General features: G+C 39.6%; 1 protein-coding gene across 1 annotated transcript in view; it reads left to right on the top strand.

The window, feature by feature from the left end:
• SPTBN1 (spectrin beta, non-erythrocytic 1) overlaps positions 1-20,341 on the top strand; it is a 2,377,138-nt gene that overhangs the window by 1,276,619 nt on the left and 1,080,178 nt on the right. Inside the window, exon 15 of the mRNA XM_044055150.1 lies at positions 19,481-19,618. Coding sequence (XP_043911085.1) covers positions 19,481-19,618 — 138 coding nt within the window. The remainder of the gene's footprint in view (positions 1-19,480; positions 19,619-20,341) is intronic.

The following is a 20,341-nucleotide window of genomic DNA, read 5'->3' on the forward strand; positions in this document are numbered from 1 at the left end:
ATTTGAACATCTACTGTTATGGTTAGTTTAGTTACCAACTGTACTTTACTTTCCTTTCATGGGTTTTGCCATTGCAGTTTTGTAGCACTTATGCACTCCTTTGTTCTAACACTAACCACCTTTTGCTCTGTTACTGCAATAGTCCTCTTTCCACATGTTATGGTGCATACTGTAGCAGAGATCGGTAAGGTCAAAAATAGTACATGTTGTGTCAGCTGCTCACAATAACCATGGATGTTTAAGTAGTAGAATTAGTGCCGCAGTATAAGCTGCCTTCCCCCACACTTGTATACCCCTGCCTTGTTTTGCAAATAATTACATTCCTGTGTCCTGGAGGAATGTTCTTAGTCATAGATCCTTGTCCTGTCTTTACAACAGGACAGACCGTAAGGATTGCTGAACATATTGAACATATTGTTTTGTTTTTTTTTTTTTAAACACTTTATTGAATTATCACTTGTGACATAGGCACATTTACATTTATATGGATGTAATCAAAATTAAAATTAACAAAACATTGTTTCACATATATTACTAAATATATAATATAACCTAAGTAACATTACATATATTATTCAATTCCTGCCCTTTTTTAAACAAGAAACATCTTTATTAAACCACCACTTAAGACTTAAGCAATCATACATTTATATAAATGAAAGCAAACCACACAGACACAATCCTAGTTGCAGGCATTTTACATCACAAACAATAATGACACACTCTCAGTTGCAAACATTATACATCACTTATAATGTACCTAATCGTTTTAAGTCAAACATTGCATAACTCACTTAAGTCCTGCCTTCTTTTAAACCTCATTCCTCACCAGTATCTATTGTTCCCACAATTCCCATTTTTTCACATGTAGTTTGCTCCTCCCATTTTCTAACGATCTCAGTTCTAATTGTTTTATGCCCATTACTATGTTTACTACTTCTAATGTAGTTGATTTAGGTTTTGATTCCATTTTCTAGTAATTGCTTGTTTGGCAGCCACGATAATTAGAGACAACAAGGCCTTAGCACGTCTAGGCAATTCCGTTTCTGTATCATAGCTCAGAAACATTGTCTCCCTCATCACACCAGTATGCCCACCCAGCATTTCCGACAATGCATTCTACAGGGAATCCTTGAAGTCCACCAACTGACTGCACTCCCAGAAAATATGTTCCCAGTTACCTCTTTCTTCCCTGTCACACCTCCAACATTTCCTGTCTACCTGAGGAAAAACTCTCTGAAGTCTATTTGGGGTATAAAAATATCTATGTAAACATTTCCAAGCAAAAATCCTAAATCTTCTAGATTTTGTGCATATTTGGGAGACATACATACATATGTCCTCCCATTGTTTCTTTGTGAATTGCTTATCCAGTCTCTCTTCCCAATCCTTTCTAACCTCCTCTGATTCTTATAGTTACCATGCAATATTTTATATGCTCTACTAATTATTCCTTTCTTAATGGCATCTTCTGTTCTGGATTCTACTAAAAACTGTACTGTTGCTGGTCTTTCTTTTAGGACCTCCCTATTTCTTTCTCTTTGCCTATACTCTGATATCAATCCTTGATAGGGAAGTCAATCTCTAATCTGCAGTCCAAATAAATTCTTGACATCTTCCCATTCTGTCCTCTTTCCCCTCTCTAGTTATTTATTATTTATTTTACATTTGTTAACCGGGAAGGTCCATCTGGACATGTGTCCATTTTCAGTGGAGGCCCTGGGAGAAAAGCTCCAATGTCATACAGCACATATTTGCTCCCAATACCTTGGCTCCTTTGCCAGTTTGCTCAAACAAATTCCAGCCCCAACTTCATACCTCTCAACTGTACAGATTTTCGCAGAATGTTCATTTTTTAGCCTCATGTCTGGTCTGTTTTTCATAAAATTGTGGATTTCTGGAAAATTAGTGGCAAATAATTAAAGACTGAAGTTAGAAAATAATAGACATTTGAGCGTCAGACTTCACACCCTTCAGAAAATTCATGCTAATGCAAAACCTGTTATACTATCAACTTTCTAAGTTTGTAAGAACAATATTTAAGAATTGTCCCTATTTTTGGACCTTTGTCCCACTTTTATTCATGACTTTGTCCATATTTCTTGCTCTAAGAGGTTGAGAGGTATGCGGGCCCTCTTGCCTATTGTCTGTATCCCTATTTTCTGTCATTCTTATCAGCAGAATTTCCTTTCTCCATTCCTGTGTTGGCTTAGCTCGTAGAATACTTTCTGCTACTTCGTGGATATAATAAAGTGTATGATTATTGTTCTTTTTAAAGGCCTGCATCCAAACTCACGGTCTCTCCTTGATTCTTGAGCTTCCCCCCGTTTCATCATCATTCCTTTCCACTTTGAATTATATTTTTCTGCTTGTGTTATGTATAGAAGCCTTAACTGTGTAGCTCTGAAATACCTCTTCAAACTGGGTAATCCCAATCTACCCTGTTCTTCTGGAAGAATCAGATTATCCCACTTGACTCTTGCCATCTTCCACTCCCAGGTAAAGTCCTTCAGCTCTTTATTAATTGCTATCCACAACTTCTCCTCTGGTTGATAAAAATATGCCTGACCTGTGTATAACACAAAAAGGACTAAAAACATTTTGAATGGCTTATATCTTACCATATCCATATAGCAAACTGTTTCTCAGTTTTTGTATTATCTTTTGGTTAGTCTCTTGCCACATATCGCTAGCTGCCACACCAGAATCGTTTTAATTCATACTACTAAATACTTTATTTTATCATGTCCCCATAAGTAGGGATATTGCTGAACCAATTTGTGTGTGGGTACATAATTTACCGCTATTGTCCTTGATTTTAGCTTCATTAATTTTGTATCCCAAAAAGGTTTGGAACTCTCAAATGTTCCACAACATTATAATGTCTCTTTTTGGTTTTGTCAGGTATAAAATAATATCATCTGCAGATGGAGCCAACTTTTCTTAACTACCATACCAATTATATGCTTGAATTTCTGAGTCCCTTATTTTCTTTGCCAATGGTTTTAAGTAAAATGCAAACAACAAAGGGGAAAGAGGACACCCCTGCATGTTTTATTCCTGGATGTTGGTACTTCCCTTTCTCTTAAAATACTGTTAAAACCTTCCAGATCTTTATGTTTTTCCTCCCTAGCTTCCAAATTCCACAGGAATACCATCTATTACTGGGGAGTTTCTTGTAGATTGGTTATACATCACAATTTTATCTCATTTCCTCCTATCCTAAACATTAGTAATCGAGAGTCATCTACCTCTAACCTTGGCATATTTAATTCTTCCATAAGCATTTCTGTTTATATCTTTTCTAGATTTCCATACTTTTCTGCCTTATGCAGACTTTCATAGAATTTCTGAAGTATTTCTAATACCACTACAGGATCTCGTGTTACCTTTCTTGTTATAGGCTTCCCAAGCTTGGCAACAGCCCTTTTTGCTTTCTGTTACCTGAGTTGTCGTGCTAAAACTTTTGTGCTTTAGTGTTATTATCAAAAACAGTTGCTTAGCAGTCTTTCTAATTTATATTCTGGGGAATAATATGTAAATTTACCCCAAGCTGCTATTACTGAATTCATGTCTTCCATGCCATATATTTTCAGAAATTTCTTCAAAAATATACCCTCCTTTGCTATACTTCCCCTTCTGCAGCCCCCCAGACACATGTTCACTGCTGTAAATCACATTCCAGTCCCTACCTATAAGTAATATTCCTTGCTGAAAACTGATCATTTCTCCCAGAATTTTCTTCATCTCCATTATAGCAGTTTTAGGTGGAATATAAATACATTTCAGTGTAATCCTCCTCACTTGCCAGTAGCCCCTTAACATTACAAATCTGTCACTATTACCTTTTTTAACCTCTTCTATCACTATTGGCTCTCCTCTTATAATTAATGCAAGTACTCCTCTTTTCCTTTGTCTCAGGTGCTCCGCTGAAAAACCATACTAAAAACCTTTCTTTATCAATTTCACATGTTAATTTCTAAGTGTGTCTCCTGTAACATAGGTATTTGCACTCTACATTATTTAATGTACTTCATTACTCTTTCTTTTTTTGTATTTATCTGAGACTGTTGACATTTAAAGACATTACAGAAAGCATCATAGGGTGTTGCTATGCTATTGACCCTGAGGTCCTTATAAGCCTAGCCAAGAGTTTATCCCATGTCTAGACAAGTCAGCACCCAGTGCCCCTGTCCAGCAGAGACATGGGTGGAATCCCAGGGGTGTATTTTCTGTTTCCCATCCAGTTATCCAGGTTGTGCTTCAAAGGCGTAAAGAGGTACTCTGCTTGACGTGGACAGGTAGTCTGTTCCACAGATGGGGGAGTCTCTGGGACACAAATTTATCCTGCTAACAAGTCCTATTGATGTCACAGACCAAGTTGAGGCCGCACATGTGGGTCACAAGAGTGAAGCTTGGCTTGCAGATGTGCACCAGTTCCATCAAGGTGGGGTCCATGATCGCCTTGTATGCCAGACAGAGGTCACCTCTGAGGAGTCTGTATGAAACTGAGTAGAGGGGTAGGGCTTTTAGCCTGTGTATGGTAGATGTTTGAGATCCTGGATTCTCCTGGTGAGGAACCTTTGTGGTCTCCAGCTGTTGCATGTGATTTTCTAGGTACCAAGTGGTAATGTCATCAGTAATGAGCCTTATAAGGGAAAAATACAGGGATGTTATGACCTCCTTGTCCCTGGATGCGATACCCTTACTTATGAGGTGAGCTATGTAGAAGGATTTCCGTACAATGGAAGCAACATGGTGGTCAAAAGTCAGGTTACTATTAACCTGGGTGCCCAAATCCGTCACGACTGATTGCGTGCTTAGGACATTGTTATTAATGTGATAATTTGTGGGGACGTCACTCTCCCTAAAGGAGATGATGATGCATTTTTTGGTATCCAGCTTGAGGCCATGTTTCTGGCACCAGTCATTTGTCCGAGTGAGACCTTCTTGGAGGATGTCTGCATCACTAGGTGAATTGATGACAGCACCAAGCTTGCAGTCATCTACAAACTTGGTCAGCCCATAGCCCACTAGTTTTGGCTTCCACCTCAGAAAAGTATATCCCAAATAACAGAGGCCCCAAGACCAAACCCTGGGGTACACCGCTTGTTACGGGTCTACTGCTTGAGGTGACTTCCCCTATTTTGACTTGGTGGGTTCTGTCCAGGAGCCAGTTTGCTACCCATCTGGTAACATACGGATTGTTGCATAGTTGAGAGAGTTTATCTATTATACCCAAGTGGGGAATAGTGTTGAAAGCTTTGGCCAGGTCAAGGTAAGCAGTGTGCACCATCTTCCCCTCGTCCCTGGCTTTGACCGTCTCAAAGAAGTCAGCCATATTTAACAGACACGACCTCCCCTTGACGAAGCCTAACTGTATGGGATCGAGTGATTGGAGGTTGCCAGTGTCCTTGTTAATGAGGTCCATAATAATCCGTTCCATGGCCTTGCATATTAGGCTAGTTAGGCTGATAGGTCTATAATTTCCCAGATTGGTGGATGGCTCCACCTTTGTGCGAATGGATGACAGTGGCTGTCCTCCACTCAGCTGGGAGGAAGCTGGTACTCAGGCTTTGGTTGAATAGGGTGGCTAATGGTGCTGCAAGTTCCTGCCTGAGTTCACATAAGATGCAACCTGGGATGTTATCAGGTCCCCTTGAAGCTGTATTTGTTGTCTTTGAGAGAGCATGACCTATTCCCCAGATGTAAGGGGAAGAGGGCAGGTACTGGGGATGTCCTGATTTACTGATGGGAGGGGGCAGAGGGGTGAAGTTTTCACTGAATTTGTCAGCCAGCAAGTTTGCTAGATCTATAGCATTTTTATATGTGGTGTCTGACCACCAGATCTGGGTGCTTCCTTTGAGGTTGCGGACATATGTGAAGAAGGCCTTATGATTGTCTCTAGTAGATGTGGCCAATTTGGACTCGGAAGTTTGCTTTGGAGGCTTTCACTAGTGCTTTTATTTGCTTGTTCAGGCTAAGAAGACATTGCTTCCATTTGGGCACTTGCCCCTTCTTGGCCTTGGACAGCAATTTTTCCTTTTGTTATAGAGTTTATTTTTTTGCAGATATCCACCAGACAGGTTTACTGTTCCTTGCGGGGGATGATTTAGTCCTGTCAGGCATTCCTGATTCCATGCATCTGTATAAATGCTTGTACAGTGCTTTGGTGTAGTTTTGGATATTGGTGCCAGTTCCTACAGAGGGGGAGGGGCTGAGAAGCTGTTTATACCATCCCTTAGGAGGCTGTAATCAGCGTTGGAGTATTTTTTATGTCTGACCCTAGCTAGACAGAGGGGTTGGGGGAGATGATAACTTCGAAAGTGACCGCTTTATGGTCTGAGCTTACAAGGGAGGATGATACTGTAGGGATGCTGCAGTGGTTACTCATGTTCATACCTCTCAGTCTCTTAGTGCAAGAAATCTGGGCAAAGCCCGAGAAAATGGGGGGACAAAGGTCCAAAAATAGGGACATATTTTGAATATTGCCCGTATAAACATGGAGAGTTGCTGGAGTAATAGAGTTTTTTAACATTCATTTACTGAAGGATTTTACGTCTGGAACTCAAATATATGTCATTATTTAGTGACTTCAGTCCTCAGATCATCTCAGTGATTTCCCAAAAAAACACAAATTTTATGAGGAACATTAAAAATATGAGACAAAAATCTGGACTTTCTGCAAAAATCTGTACATTTGAGAGTTATGCTGTCTTGTTGGTTAATACCAAGTCCAAGATATTATCACCTCTTGTGGGGGTATCATCTAGCTGTTCCAAGGTGTTTGCATTGACAAAATCAAGGAATTTTTGGGCATTTTGTGTTCTGGAATGAGTAGTTCTTCCAGTCTGTGTTTGGGTAGTTAGTCACCCAGGATCAGGGTATAGGGTTGAATTTTGATAGATTTGAACAGGTCCAGATAGGCTGATTGGGCATCTTGAGTCAAATTTGGGGGCCAGTAGCTAGTTATGATTTGAATAGAGGTCTTTTCAATGGTTAACTGCACATGGAGTGACTCCTGTGCATCATAGTGTTTGACCAGTGTTTGACCAGCTGGGAGTTGTGTATGTCTTAAATATATATTGAAACCCCACCTCCTTTGGCTTTACTGCCCACAGTTTGGGGTCTGAATGTAAGATAGGATGAGTAACCAGGAAAGGCTGGGGTGCCCGCCTCAGCTTTGAACCAGGTTTCTGTGACTGCATAGATGTCAGCATTTTCCAGGGTTATGAATGCTTGCAGTGAGTGCAGTTTCATGTTTAGACGCCTAGCGTTTAGCAGCATGACCTTTAATTTGTGTTTTGTTGAAATGTTTATGTTGGTAGTTTTAACCTCAACACTTTTCCTAAAAAAGGCACTATGGGGGAGACAAGAGCATTTACTGGCCTGAAGTCCAGGTGAGAGAGATGCAGGCCATCTCTGGCAAAGTGTTGTGGTCTTTCAATCATATCTTCCCAGGCTGTCAGGTACTGGATTCCCCTGGAATGACACCAGAAACTAAGCCAATTGTTAAAGTCAATCATTTTCTGTTTGTATTTGTCATTCTGGGTGACAGCAGAAAGCTGCTTAAGGCTAGGAACATACCTGCCTGGGACACACAGTTAGTGAGCTCAATCATCTCTCTTCATATAGTCCATGGAGGTACATCTCAAGTCATTCACACCAACATGGACTATGATCGAGTCATAACAGTACCTGTTGTTGAGTGACTTGAGTGTGTAAGTGATGTGGTGGATTCTGACTTTCTCCTTATCCAGCCTGGTGAGAGGCACATATGTTTGTCTCACAATAGTCTCTCCTATGACTAATATGTTGGGTTTATGGTGAAGCCTTAGTGGCTGTGACACACAGGTGTGTGGACTGTGCATGGTATGTGGTGTGGAAGGCTGTGAAGATCGCATGTGTTTTTGCCTCGGAGGTTTCCTTTGTTTGGGTATGTTTATGATGAGGGCCTCCACATATGTGGGTGTGTGTTGTGTAGGTGGTGTGTGAGGTGTAGTGATTGTGTTGACAGTTTTTTCAGTACCAGATATATTGGCTTGAGAGGGAGAGAGCATGGACTCTAGGTTCCTAATGTAATTGCATCTCTCACAAATTGTGTTCCTAGGTGGTAGCGTTAGATGGTTGTCCATGTATATGAGACAGTTGCTACATCCATTGCCTTAAAAAGTTATCATTCTCACCTTTTATGTATAACACCTTTTTTGTTAAATGTCTAGTTCCAGTTTTTGTGTTACATGCATACAATGTTTGGCAGGTTGAACTTTTATACAGTTGTTTCTTGTCATAGCCATTTGAGCCTATGTCACATCTTACAGAACACGTTTTGTTTTACTGAAAGTCCTCAAACAAAAAAAAACAAGCACACCCCCAATGCCCCCCTAAAACCTATTAACTTAATAGTAACAGACAAAACTATGTGCATCTTCAAATGTTGATGTTTCACCCTCCTAATTGAACAAACGTTCCAAACTGACAGCCACACTCACCGACTTGAGTTAACCTAAAAGAAAGGTTATGCATGCAAAAACGCGTGGTGCAGCCTGTGCTTTTACTAAGTACTAACTGGTTTGTCTTAACATTATAGCTCCCCCAGCTGGGAACCCCCCCCCCCAAATGCTTTCAGAGAACATTATGTCCTAGCCAATTTTTCTTTTCTTTTTTTTCCCTCAGCCAGTCACTCTCAACCAGACTGTAGCCAGTTTATCTTTATCAGATCGTCTTCGTGGAGACATGAGAACCAGACAGCAAGTTTTTCTTTGTCAGATTGTTTCCATGGAAACATGAAGACCAGCTGCAGAACTGCTACTAAGCAAACATGTATTTGCTAGAAAAAAGTAATATTCAATATTGTTTTTCATTTACAGGCTGTATCTTTAAACTTGTTACCAAATCAACCTAAGGTCCTTAATCCAGTCACTCCCTTATGCAACAATGAAAAATGTTGTCATGCTTTTTAAACCAGGCTTTTTCCTTTGCATTGCAGTGCCTACATTTCGTAAAACTAAATAAGGAAGAAAGAGAAAAGGGAGAAAGAAAAGAAAAAAGAACAGCAGCATCTGTTTACAGTCCCTGTTACATTTAAAAAAATAACTGAGAAAACTTTATAGCATGTAAAGAAAACCACACACCACAAAAATAGAAGTATTTAAGGGAAAAAAAATTGCTTGTAGTTAACTTTCTTTCTCCTCTTCCCATCCCCGAACATTAATGACATGAAGTAGGGCATGTGCTTTAGAGTCCTCCACAAGTCCAACAAATTCTGAAAAAGTCCAGTAATTCCAGATTTTCTTCTGTCATATATCGCAAATATAATTTTTGCATTGTAAACCCACATTATTACTGGTTTTATTCCTCTTTGTCTCCCAAATCCTGTCTCTGTTTCATTTTCAACATACTGTCAATTGTTCTAATCAGCTCTCATCCTCCCTTTCTTCTCACCAAGATTTTCCATTGAAACATTGGATAAGGTTTCACAGGTAAAGTCTTTGTGGTCTTCATTACCAGAAAAGCGAGAAGCAGAATCTCCTGTCTCACAGCTTACTTTTTGTTGGACAAACTTTTGTTATTTCCTTCTTAACATGTGCTTCATCAAAAAATCAAAAAATGATTGTGCCCCTCCAGGGAAAAATATCTTAGACAGCTGGGTACAGCAGTTTGAAATTCACACCTGCATCCCGACATTCCCTGAATAGTGGAATAAGTTTGCTCCTTTTCTGCCTGGTGTAAACATGGTGTAATCATTCTCCACAAACACTGTCTCCCACTTTTAGTACTTTGTCCTTCTGCCACAGTTTTGTCAAAATCAACTCCTCCTGCTGGTAGAATTGCATCTTTACTGTTAAAGGTCTAGGTTGCTTTCTCCTAGCCAGGTTTGGAGCATTCACTCGATGTTCCCTTTCAACTAACAACAACTGCTGTGGAATATCAGTCCAGTTGCTTATTTGTGCTTTCATAAAATGAATGCAGTCTGTTCCTTCCGGCTTCTTTAGAATAACTCAAAATCTTTTCCCTAGTGTTCTCTCCTCTAATTCTATTATTTTTTTAAACATCTCTTCCTGAGCAGTCTCATATTCATCCAGCCTTTTCTTCATTTCAACCTTTGAGTTTTGCAGCTTTATCACCTCATCTGAATATCTGTTTAAAGATGTTTTCATTTTTTCCAACCTTTTGATGTATGTGTTGATATACTCCATCAGTGTTTTGTTTATTTTAACCAGGTCTGTGTGCAGTTGTCTTGCATCTTCCTGTAGGTTACTGGAATTTCTGTCAGGGAGATTGCATTTCTTTTTGCTGAACAGCTGCAGAACTTTCCCCAGTCAGTGTTTCTTTTAACTTTTTGTAGCTGATTTTTTTCCAGGTCCTCTGTATTTCTTTTTTCCGGGCATCCAGGGAGTACACATACTAGCGTGTTACTGAAATTCACTCATAAATACAAGTCTGCTGGCCTTCTCTGTTGAGTTTCTGTTTTCATGCTGGGAGAGCTAGAATTAAGCTGTTACTCAGTGTGCAGCCATCTTGGAAGACTGGACGTACTGTTTAAGCACACTTTAAAAGTGAGATGTGTCACCCCTTCCTCCCAAAAGAAAAATAAAGATGGCACTGATGCCTGTCTCAATGATGTCACACATTCTGCTAATGTCCGCAATGTAGGAAAGGGTATAGGAGAGAATGACTGTACATTTTGGATTTCCAGAAGTTTGATGTTTGGCCAAAGGGTTGGTCCATACACATTTAGTGCAGTTACCACAAGTTGCACTTGATACTGCAACAGTAATCCTACTCCTCGAATATCTATTACTATGCTGAGTATGCTCACAGAGCTGTTTTATGTCTTTGTCTAGATCACTTTTGCAGTAGTATTTAAGACCAAGGGAAATTTAGCCATAAGCAGATGTTTGCCCAGGTCACTGAACTCCTGGAGTTCTGTGAATATCTTGACATGGAGATACACCTCCCTAATACAGGGATGCACCTCTTCATCCTGGATGAAAGAGGCATTCACTCCGCTTCATCTTCAGTCCTTTTTTTGCCACAAGTATAAATGCATCTTATCAGGAAAGTCTGCAGCCACTTGGTCTGGTGTCTGACCACAGATTGTGTTTGTTTCAGAGATATTGACTAAAGGCAAGAGTCCTGTTGGGAAGATCTTGTGTTTAACTTTTGTTCATAATCTGGTTATTGATTGTTCATTTGCTGGTGAAAGATATTGAGATAAATCATTTCCTAGGGCTTGCCAAATGCAGGCCTTAAAAGATTTTGTAGCTGTGGGTGCTAGAAACTGTATAATTTACTTTCATAGTATTCACTTTGCCAAAGTTGTGTAGGTTTTAAGAAACAGAGTAATCACTCTGCACATTTTTAATTCGGGGAAAAAAATAGAAATCATTATGTAAGCCATTGAGCAGCCATGCACACTAGGGAAGTTCCCTATAAAGGCACACAGAGATATAACATTGTCACAAAGAGGATGAGTGAGAGAAGACCATTATAAAGGGTACAAAGTAGTGGAATTCTGCTCATACACAGCCCTGTAGGTTTAAAAATGCCATTAACAGTGAAACAGCATTACATACCTTGATCATAGTCTTCCTCATATGCTAGCTTTTGCCTGTCCTCTTCAGAAGTGGATGTGCTAATAGCAGCTAGCACAACTTCTCAGGCCTCATACTGGGGAATTGGTGTACCAGAAGCTGAGGTCATATTTGTTCTAATGTCATACCTGTAAAGATAATTTGTTGAGAAATCAGGTAAAAAGGGTTCAGGGATACTAGTCATCCTTATACACAAGCCTGGACTAGAGGATAGATCAGTGGATTGTATTAGGGTGCCATAAAGGCATATGCATTAGGGTTTGTTACTCCCATCGAGTGTTTGTCTCCAGAGGCACATATATATTGCCATTGTATACCATCTGTCTTGCAAATCTCCCATGCCCCAGAGATCCATTTGAGCTTTGTTATGCAGGATCTTAAAAGTCTGGCAGAGGAGCTGTTTACCACTTGACTAAATATCAATTTGTGTCAAAGCCCTTCTCAGGTTTGACTTCAAGCATCCAGCCAGTAAGAGAGAATGGACTTTCTCTTTCCAGCAAGTCAGTTTTCTAAAGCTGAAGAGGTCCAATCGTTTACCTTTCAGTTGTCTTTCCCCTCTCACGTATGACTAGTAATAAAAGGAAACCATATTTTTCATGCTGTACGTATGAGTGTTTTCTTGCACAAAACTCTAAACTTTATGAGAAAAAATTTATTAGATTCCTAGGAGACCTTTAATGCAAAGAATAGCTGTGTGGATCTCCTAGACTTAGAAAAACAGAAACATGCAATAGTTCCTCTGATTCCTCAAGGCATTTAGGATGCATTTATGGTGCCTTCCTTAGAAATGGATTTTCAGGCCTCAACTCATCCTCCCCAGAAACTCATTCAGTTCTATAGGATGCTGCAGTCCTGCCAGGATTTGTACAAAAACTGTGCTAACAGGCCCCCACTACTCTCTCCGTGGATGTAGTCAAATGCCCAGATATATAATGATAGGGGAATTAGAATTTCCTGAACCATCCCAGAGGAGTAGAGTATAGGGATAAAGTCCTACCTACAACCCAGGTGTACCTGACTCAATTAGTAGCTCAGGAGCTTGATGGCATGACAATGGACTATGAGTGTGCCCATTGGCAGGAAGGAGAGTTGACTTGCATCTGGTCTTATACTGCTGCTCCAGACATCATTCCTGTTGGAGAACATGAACAGTGTCAGTGGGTGGGTGCCATTGCAGGGACAACCTTGGCATTTCCACACAAGCCAGTTTTGGTAGCACATAACAGCCGCACTTAGACGAAATTTAGCCATATGCAGATGTTTGCCCAGGTTTAAGGGATTAAAGTTGTTCATATAAAAATATTATCATTGTTGGAATGTCAGCAAGACCATTTACTCACTGTCAGTTGCATGGATGATGGCCCGATATGGATGGTTCCTGTCCTAGGTGATCTGAAGGTGAGATTCCACACCTCTAAGGAACTTGAACGAGCTTGAGTCCAATGGGATGAAGCTTGTTTGACAGGCATGTGGGGGTGATCTGATGGAAAGATTTCTCAATTTTAGGGAACCTGAATGAGCTCGAGTCTAGTAGGATGAGGCACTGTTGGCAGACAGATGGAGAGAAGCATCTAAAAATAAGTGACATTTGTCAGTAATTTTTGTAAAAAAAGCTTTATACTTTGGCCACTGTTGCCTTAAGGACCATTAATTGCCAACTAATCTGGCAGATTTTCAAATATTAAGGGAAATGCTAAAATAGGTGGTGAATTTAGCTGCAGAAGTCAAAAACCAAACCCTAATTTCTGGGCTGTTTAATATGGCTTAGCAAGGGGGAAGCATATAATGAAGCCATGTAGGACACTGTAAGATGCATCTTGCAGAGCATTGTTGTCAGGGTCTGTAATCAGCAGGTGCACATGATTGAGGAGCCAACTGCTGCCAGGAGTCATCAAGAAATAAAAGCTTAACATTTCCCTCAACAGTTTTCTTTTCAGTCCTGTGACCCAAGAAATCTTTTAAAAAAATTAGAAGAGAAGACATTAGAGACTGTAAAACCAGCTATTCCATCCTTCTCTACCAGCGTGTAACTAAAGCTGTCTTTTGAAACACCAAAGCTTTTACCAGTGCCAAATTGGAGGCTAGCAAACTAAGGCATACAAAAGCAGAAGTGTCTGGGCAAAAAGGATAAATTGGAGATGCCTTTTGGAACTAGCCCAATGTGTTCTCTGTCCAAGCATGACACAAGCAGAAACCAAACTCCCGTCTCCTGCTCATTACCCCCATCTCAATCCCCCACCCATGAAACATGAAAATTGGCTACATCTATCTTTGGACAACTGGTTAAAAATTAGTACAGAGAGGTGGGTCCTAAACATCATCTCTTCAGGGTACAGAATCAAGTTCTGGGCCCTCTGTTCTTTCTTTCTCTCTCTGTCCCTGCAGAGGGGAATCCTTCGTTATCCCCCTGCTTCACCAACTAAAGGAGCAGAGAGCCATCTCTAAACTAAAGGAGCAGAGATGCATGTGGGGAAATATTCTTTTCCAGGCTCTTCTGGTATTGGAGATGGACCATGAAGACCAGTTCTAGTCATATCCATAAAAAACCTATATCCAAAAGTATCCACATTCAGAATGCTCACCATACAGTCTCTCCTTCCATTACTGAGGCCTGAGGTGCTCGTAGGCATTTTGTACCTCAGAGATGCTTATCTCCATGTTCCAGTATGCAAGCAATACTGGAAATTCCTTTTGTTCAGTGTGGTGGAGCCATCACTTTCAATTTGCATTCTTGCCCTTTGGACTGTCTGCTGCATCTATGGTGTGCAGTGTATATGGCACCAGTGGTGCATTTCTGCATCCACGGTGTGCAGTGTGTATGGCACCAGTGGTGCATTTCTGATCACCTAAGGCATTCGTGCTTACTCGTGTCTAAGAAATTGCCTACTGTAGGGTTAAACAAAAAGGAAAACGGTAAGAGAAGCTAAAATTCAATCTGGACTACCTGCCTAATTTGAGGTAATCTCAAATCCAGTCTGATGGGCCAACACATTCAGAGGTTTTTTTTGGGGGGTGTTAACCCAAGACACAGTGAACTGCAAGACATTCCTCCCCATGGAGAAGGCATTGCTACTCCTTTGGGTATCTCTTCCTGAGAAAAGCTCAGAGAACCTCCATTATAGCTAGAGTCTGTCAGGGTCTTGGGCTTCACTGTCCTTACTTTTAAACACCTTTATGTAAGTATCACTTAAGACAGAGACACACATACATAAGAGAAAAGAAAATAAATCATACTAACATTTTTTCCATTTACACACACTATACATTACATATTTTCTTTCGTTATAGCAATTGCCTTTCACTCCAATATTACATAAATAAACCACTCAATTCATGCCTCCTTTCCTTAAACTTCACAGCTTCCTCCTGACTGTTCTGCATGTATTGTTCCTACAAATTCCATTTATTTCTGTGTAATTTGCTCTTCTTTTCTAAAGATCGCTCTTCTACATCTTTTTCTCTTTTACAGTATTCAGTATTTCAGATACCGTTGGTTTAGATTTTGACATTCATTTTCTAATAATTCCTTTTTTGGCAGCCAGCAGAATTAAACTTAATAAAACCTTACTGTGCCTAGGCAAAAATAATAATTTCCTTAGTTGCTCCCCCAATGATTCTGACAGAGTAATCCAAAAAATAACAGATGGTGTAGAACAGCTAAATGTACTGATGAGCCAAAAATATGAGTAACAGCATGACTGTCCACATATTATAAACGGGTTTATTGTATCCAAGCTTTTGAGCCAAAGCTCTTTTTCAAGAATAAAACACTTCATTTAAAACCGCACAATAAATAGTCAGTACCAGCCAATCAAAAAACAGATATAATTATCCCATTTGGGAAACTACTACTTCATTAAAGTGCCAGTTTATAAAAAAAATCTAAAAACATATACAATAATTACTAGCTAACATATGGCTCCTTAAACTTTAAAATACATTTGATACTATTCACTGTATTCAAACCTGGGAACACATCTGACCTAAATAAATATATCCATTTATATTCAGCTCTCTCTGTCATATTGACAATATCTCCTCCCCCGTTTTTCTTAAATACCCTTTGTAAAACCCTAAATTTGAATAGAGTACTCTGCGAGGAGTTTTTAAAATCTTGCCAACTCATTGCACTCACAAAAAACATGTTCCCAGTTGCCTCTTTTTTCCATCATCACACTTCCAACATTTGCTGTCTAGCTGAGGAATGGTCCTCGCTTATCTTGATGGTACCCCTAGCAAGACTGTGTGCAGAGAAAATACAGTAGTACTTGGAAGACCATTGACAGCAACGCATTTGCTTATGGATTAGATGAGCAAAATACCATTCCTTCCATGCATCTTCATAGGTGTCTGAAGGAGTTCATGTGATGGGTGTCTGAAGTTCACCCTAGGTTGAGGGTAATGTTGGTATGCCCTTTCCCCACCTGTACACATAGAGAACCTGACACCCAGTTTATCAAACAGGGCTTGGGAGATTATTCATGCAATCTCAGTAACAAAATATTGTAAGATGTAAAGCATATTAACCGTAACAGCAGATGTAAAAAGGAAGGTGTTGCAGTTCAACTTCCACCTGCTTACCCCTTCGGGAGGCTAGATTTTGCAAGGTAGAGCTGTATGTAGTAGTGACTGAGGTGGGGGGGGGGACTAGAAGGTTATATTTGCTTTGCAATTCATCAACAAAGCCCACTTACATTAGAGGCTCAGTGACTGCAGCTGGAATGGTCCGCCTAGAATTGGAGATTTTTGAAGTTCCTTTATTATATTTAGCCAAGGAACACTAAGTGAAGGAGATGCTTCCTTTCAGTAGGTATTTCCCTACTAGAAGAAATTAACTGACAAGAGGCACTGACTGACATGTATCCCTACATTGAGGAGGAGTTGGCCCCTACAGAGACATCTGATGAGCTCTGGAAATCAGGTCAGGTAGGCAGTTATCTACCTGCAGTTAATTCCCATTAAACATCCACTCTTATAGTGAGATTGCTTACACAGCTGTACTTTCTTCATGAGTCATTTTTGCATTTACAGAAATTATCTGTTACTAATATGTCAAAAAAGTGGTATGTAGCTTCATTAAGTGTAGACGCACAAAACCTGTTGTGCGTTAGAAGAACTGTACATTTTAGTGACAGCGGGGAAAACAAAACAAATGTTTGCATTGGCAAAAGAAAGTGTGACATCAATATCTGAAGTAAAGCTGTAAATGAGATGGGGGGGGTGTTAACCTGGAAGTCAGGCCATAGTAACTTTAGTTGGGAATGGTTGAGTGAAGCAGTGTGTCCAGTCTTTAGATTTCGCCTGGAGTAGAGCCGTTTGAAACAAGATCAAGGAAAGTGTGACAAAGTTGACAAAGTAAAGGAGTAAAAAGTGAAAAAATGTAGAGCATGTGCAGAAAATGTGTAGCTATCCAGATAATACTCAGATCATAGCTGGATAGGTAAATATCAGCAGATAGTTGTGGATCAAAATATATTTTATACACAAAATTTGAAATATCAAAATGGCTAAAACTTCGAAGTTTTGCAGAGATGTATATATTTGTATATACATCTTTGTCTCCTCTGTGTGTGTGTGTGTGTGTGTGTGTGTGTGTGTGTGTGTGTATATGTGTGGATCTAGTAATCCAAGTCAAACTGATATTTTGTCACAAAAATCGACAGTTTAACATTAAATTTTAAAGCTGACATGCTTCTATGCATGTTCCCAGGATGAAACTCTGACTATGCAAATTAAAAACCTGCGCCTCCACCACATCCTTTGCTAGTTATATATACTAACTCTGGGATCAAGTAATTCCCAGAGACTTGTCAGTGTCGCACAACTGTTGACCATATATCAAATTAACCAACGACAATCTGTCTAGCTGTATAATGTATTATTTTCGTGTATGTTTGCATCTGTCTATATATATATATATATATATATATATATATATATGCATGTGTGTGTTTTATATATAAATATATACTCTAAATTGGCCAAAGATATGTGTGTATGCGAGCGTGTGGTGTGGAAGAACTACCAAGGCAGGGCTAGCCACCCTGCAGTGCAAACATTGACTGTAGATGTTCGTCACTGTTGAAGTGACCCCCATCCCATGAGCAAAAATGGGAAAAAGGGTTGTAGATGGATGGATGTATTAATATATATATATATATATATATATATATATATATATATATATATATGTATATTGGCACTTTGCTAGGTGACCACATACATATACAGTATGTGGTCTCCTAGCAAAGTGCCAGTGTCCCACTGTTAGGACCCGTTGAGGCCAGCACTTAGAGTGCCACAGCTGAAAATAACACCGTTTTCTTTCCCAATCCATCATCTGACTTGGACAGTGGTGAGGATTACCAGACAGTGATGAGGATTACCAGGACATGGTCTGAAACTCCCAAGTGTTCCACCCCATTATATCACACAGAAGAGGAATCCCTGCTATCCAGGCCTCTACCAGAGGGACGTCTTTTTCAGTGAGATATGTAATCTTGTGAGTGAGCATTTCAGATGTTGTTCGATCGAGACATCAAACTCCCAATAAAGGTGCCTTAGACTGTTGGGCTTAGGTAAATGTGCCTAGTCGTCCTGCCCTACCACATCCCAGTCCATCCAGAGACATTTTGAAAATGTTCCCCTAGTGCCAGATTCTTAGCTGTCCTCCACCCCCAGAAGATCTGACTTGTGTTTAAGAACAGAGCAAATGCTTTTATAATTACCCAATTTCTGACTCTCTGGCCATTTCACTTGATGTGATGAGAGGCTCTAAACTGATGCACACCGACAGTACATTACCAAATGATAAAGTAGAAAACTGCTGAATTGTTTTGGGACAAAAGATGCGTATCCTCATAAGTCTGGAACGAATGGGTTGTAGGGCTGTCTCCTTGCCTGAGACTCTATGACTCCCCTGACTGCAGAACAAGTGGGCCAGTTTGGGTGCAGGTAGTGGAGACATCACTTTCAGATGTGCATGGAAGGGGGTTAAAATACATTTCAAAATGAAAATTAAATAAAATAGCTTTAAAAAGCTTCTTTTTGAAATTCTGCCTGCTGTATTGTCTCTGAGACATATTAATTTGTTATACTAAGCGCTTATACCAAATGCATGGCATAAGTTTTATATTTTCCTATTGCATACAAGTGCACCTCCCTTCCAGAAATAAAGCTGTGCACCCAAAGATGAGTTAAAGTGAAGCTGATTTTCCTCATGAACCGCTTGTACAAAAGTATCAGTACTTCAGGTGAATGTTTTTTTTTGTGTTTCTGTCAGTAATTCTGTAAGTGTGTCAGTAATTCAGAATGTACCAAAAAATGAAGTTAACCAGCGGTAAAGAGGTAAACATAACCAAAAAAGAGAATAAAACTCGTATTACGACCTTCCCACGCAAGAGCACAATGAAACAAGAGGCAAAGCCATAAATGAAAAAGTCCAATGTCATTTGTTATAAATCCACACAATCCACTTAAAAGTCAAGCGCTTTCATCTCTCTGCACTTTAGTAATGGGACTTCATCAGAATCAAAGTGTGGAGGGATGAAAGCGCTTGACGTTTTAAGTGGATTAGCAAATGACATTGGACTTTTTCATTTATGGCTTAGCTGCGTGTTTCATTGAGCTCTAGCGTGGGAAGGTCTTAATAATAATTCAGAATGTAGTTTACATTACTGAATGAATCTATTCTGACTGTATTACACGAGAGCTAAATTTCATATGGAAAAATATTTTTTATCTTGTATTGAATTCACGATGGCTTTTGTTAAGAAAATGTATTCTACTTATTTTATTCATTTCTACTCAACTATTTCTAATAGATCATCTATTTACTTGTTTTATAGCTTGAGTTTTCCTTTTTTTCTTTTTTTTTTTTTTAGATTTGAGAGCTTAGAACCCGAGATGAACAACCAAGCCTCCCGCGTTGCTGTAGTTAACCAGATTGCCCGCCAGCTACTCCACAGTGGACATCCAAGTGAGAAGGAGATAAAAGCTCAGCAAGATAAACTCAACACAAGGTAACTCCTCATTCACAAATTCAGAATGGTCCAGAACTAACTGTTTAAAAAAGCTATGTGCTTGTCTGTAACATCAGAGAAGCTCTAAACCATATCACATATCATCTTTTACCTTAAATTAAAAATGGAGTCCATTGATTTTTATACTTACAGCAAAACAAATTCCACTGAAAATGTGTGATAGAAAAAGAAACTTTAGTTTGAGCTATAATGAAAAACAGGTTCAGGTATGTAACAAGATTAAGAAGCAAGATGGCCTTTTGTCTGAGGCAGGAAGTGTGTTTGATAACGTTCGATTGTGGTTTGAAGTCTTTTAAACGTGGGAGAGTGTTAGATATCTACATTGAAGAGGCCTTATGTTACCAGATGTCTGTCTTTACTGGTAAGCATTGTCTGACACATGCGTTATTGTGTGACGTATCATGGCACACCGATGTATGGTGGATGGCTATACACAGCAAAATAATTCAGATTATCTTTTGCTGAGCACTAGTCAGTTTTGCACTGCATTAGGATTCTACAGTTTTGCTTATGGTACTCACTGCATAGTAGGTAGATATGGTGAGGAGGAAAAGGCTGAGCCAGTAGTGATAGAACTGAACTGTGTTTTGGGAAACTGACTCTTGCTCCTGTGACTTCTCAACATGTCACAGAAGGGGGGGACTATATGATTGACACAGCTTTCCCAAAGAAGCGGTGGAGTTAAAAAAATTTAAAAAAAAA

Source organism: Protopterus annectens, chromosome 1.part2, assembly GCF_019279795.1.
Source record: "Protopterus annectens isolate FY-2018-M chromosome 1.part2, PAN1.0, whole genome shotgun sequence".
Classification (NCBI taxonomy): domain Eukaryota; kingdom Metazoa; phylum Chordata; order Ceratodontiformes; family Protopteridae; genus Protopterus; species Protopterus annectens.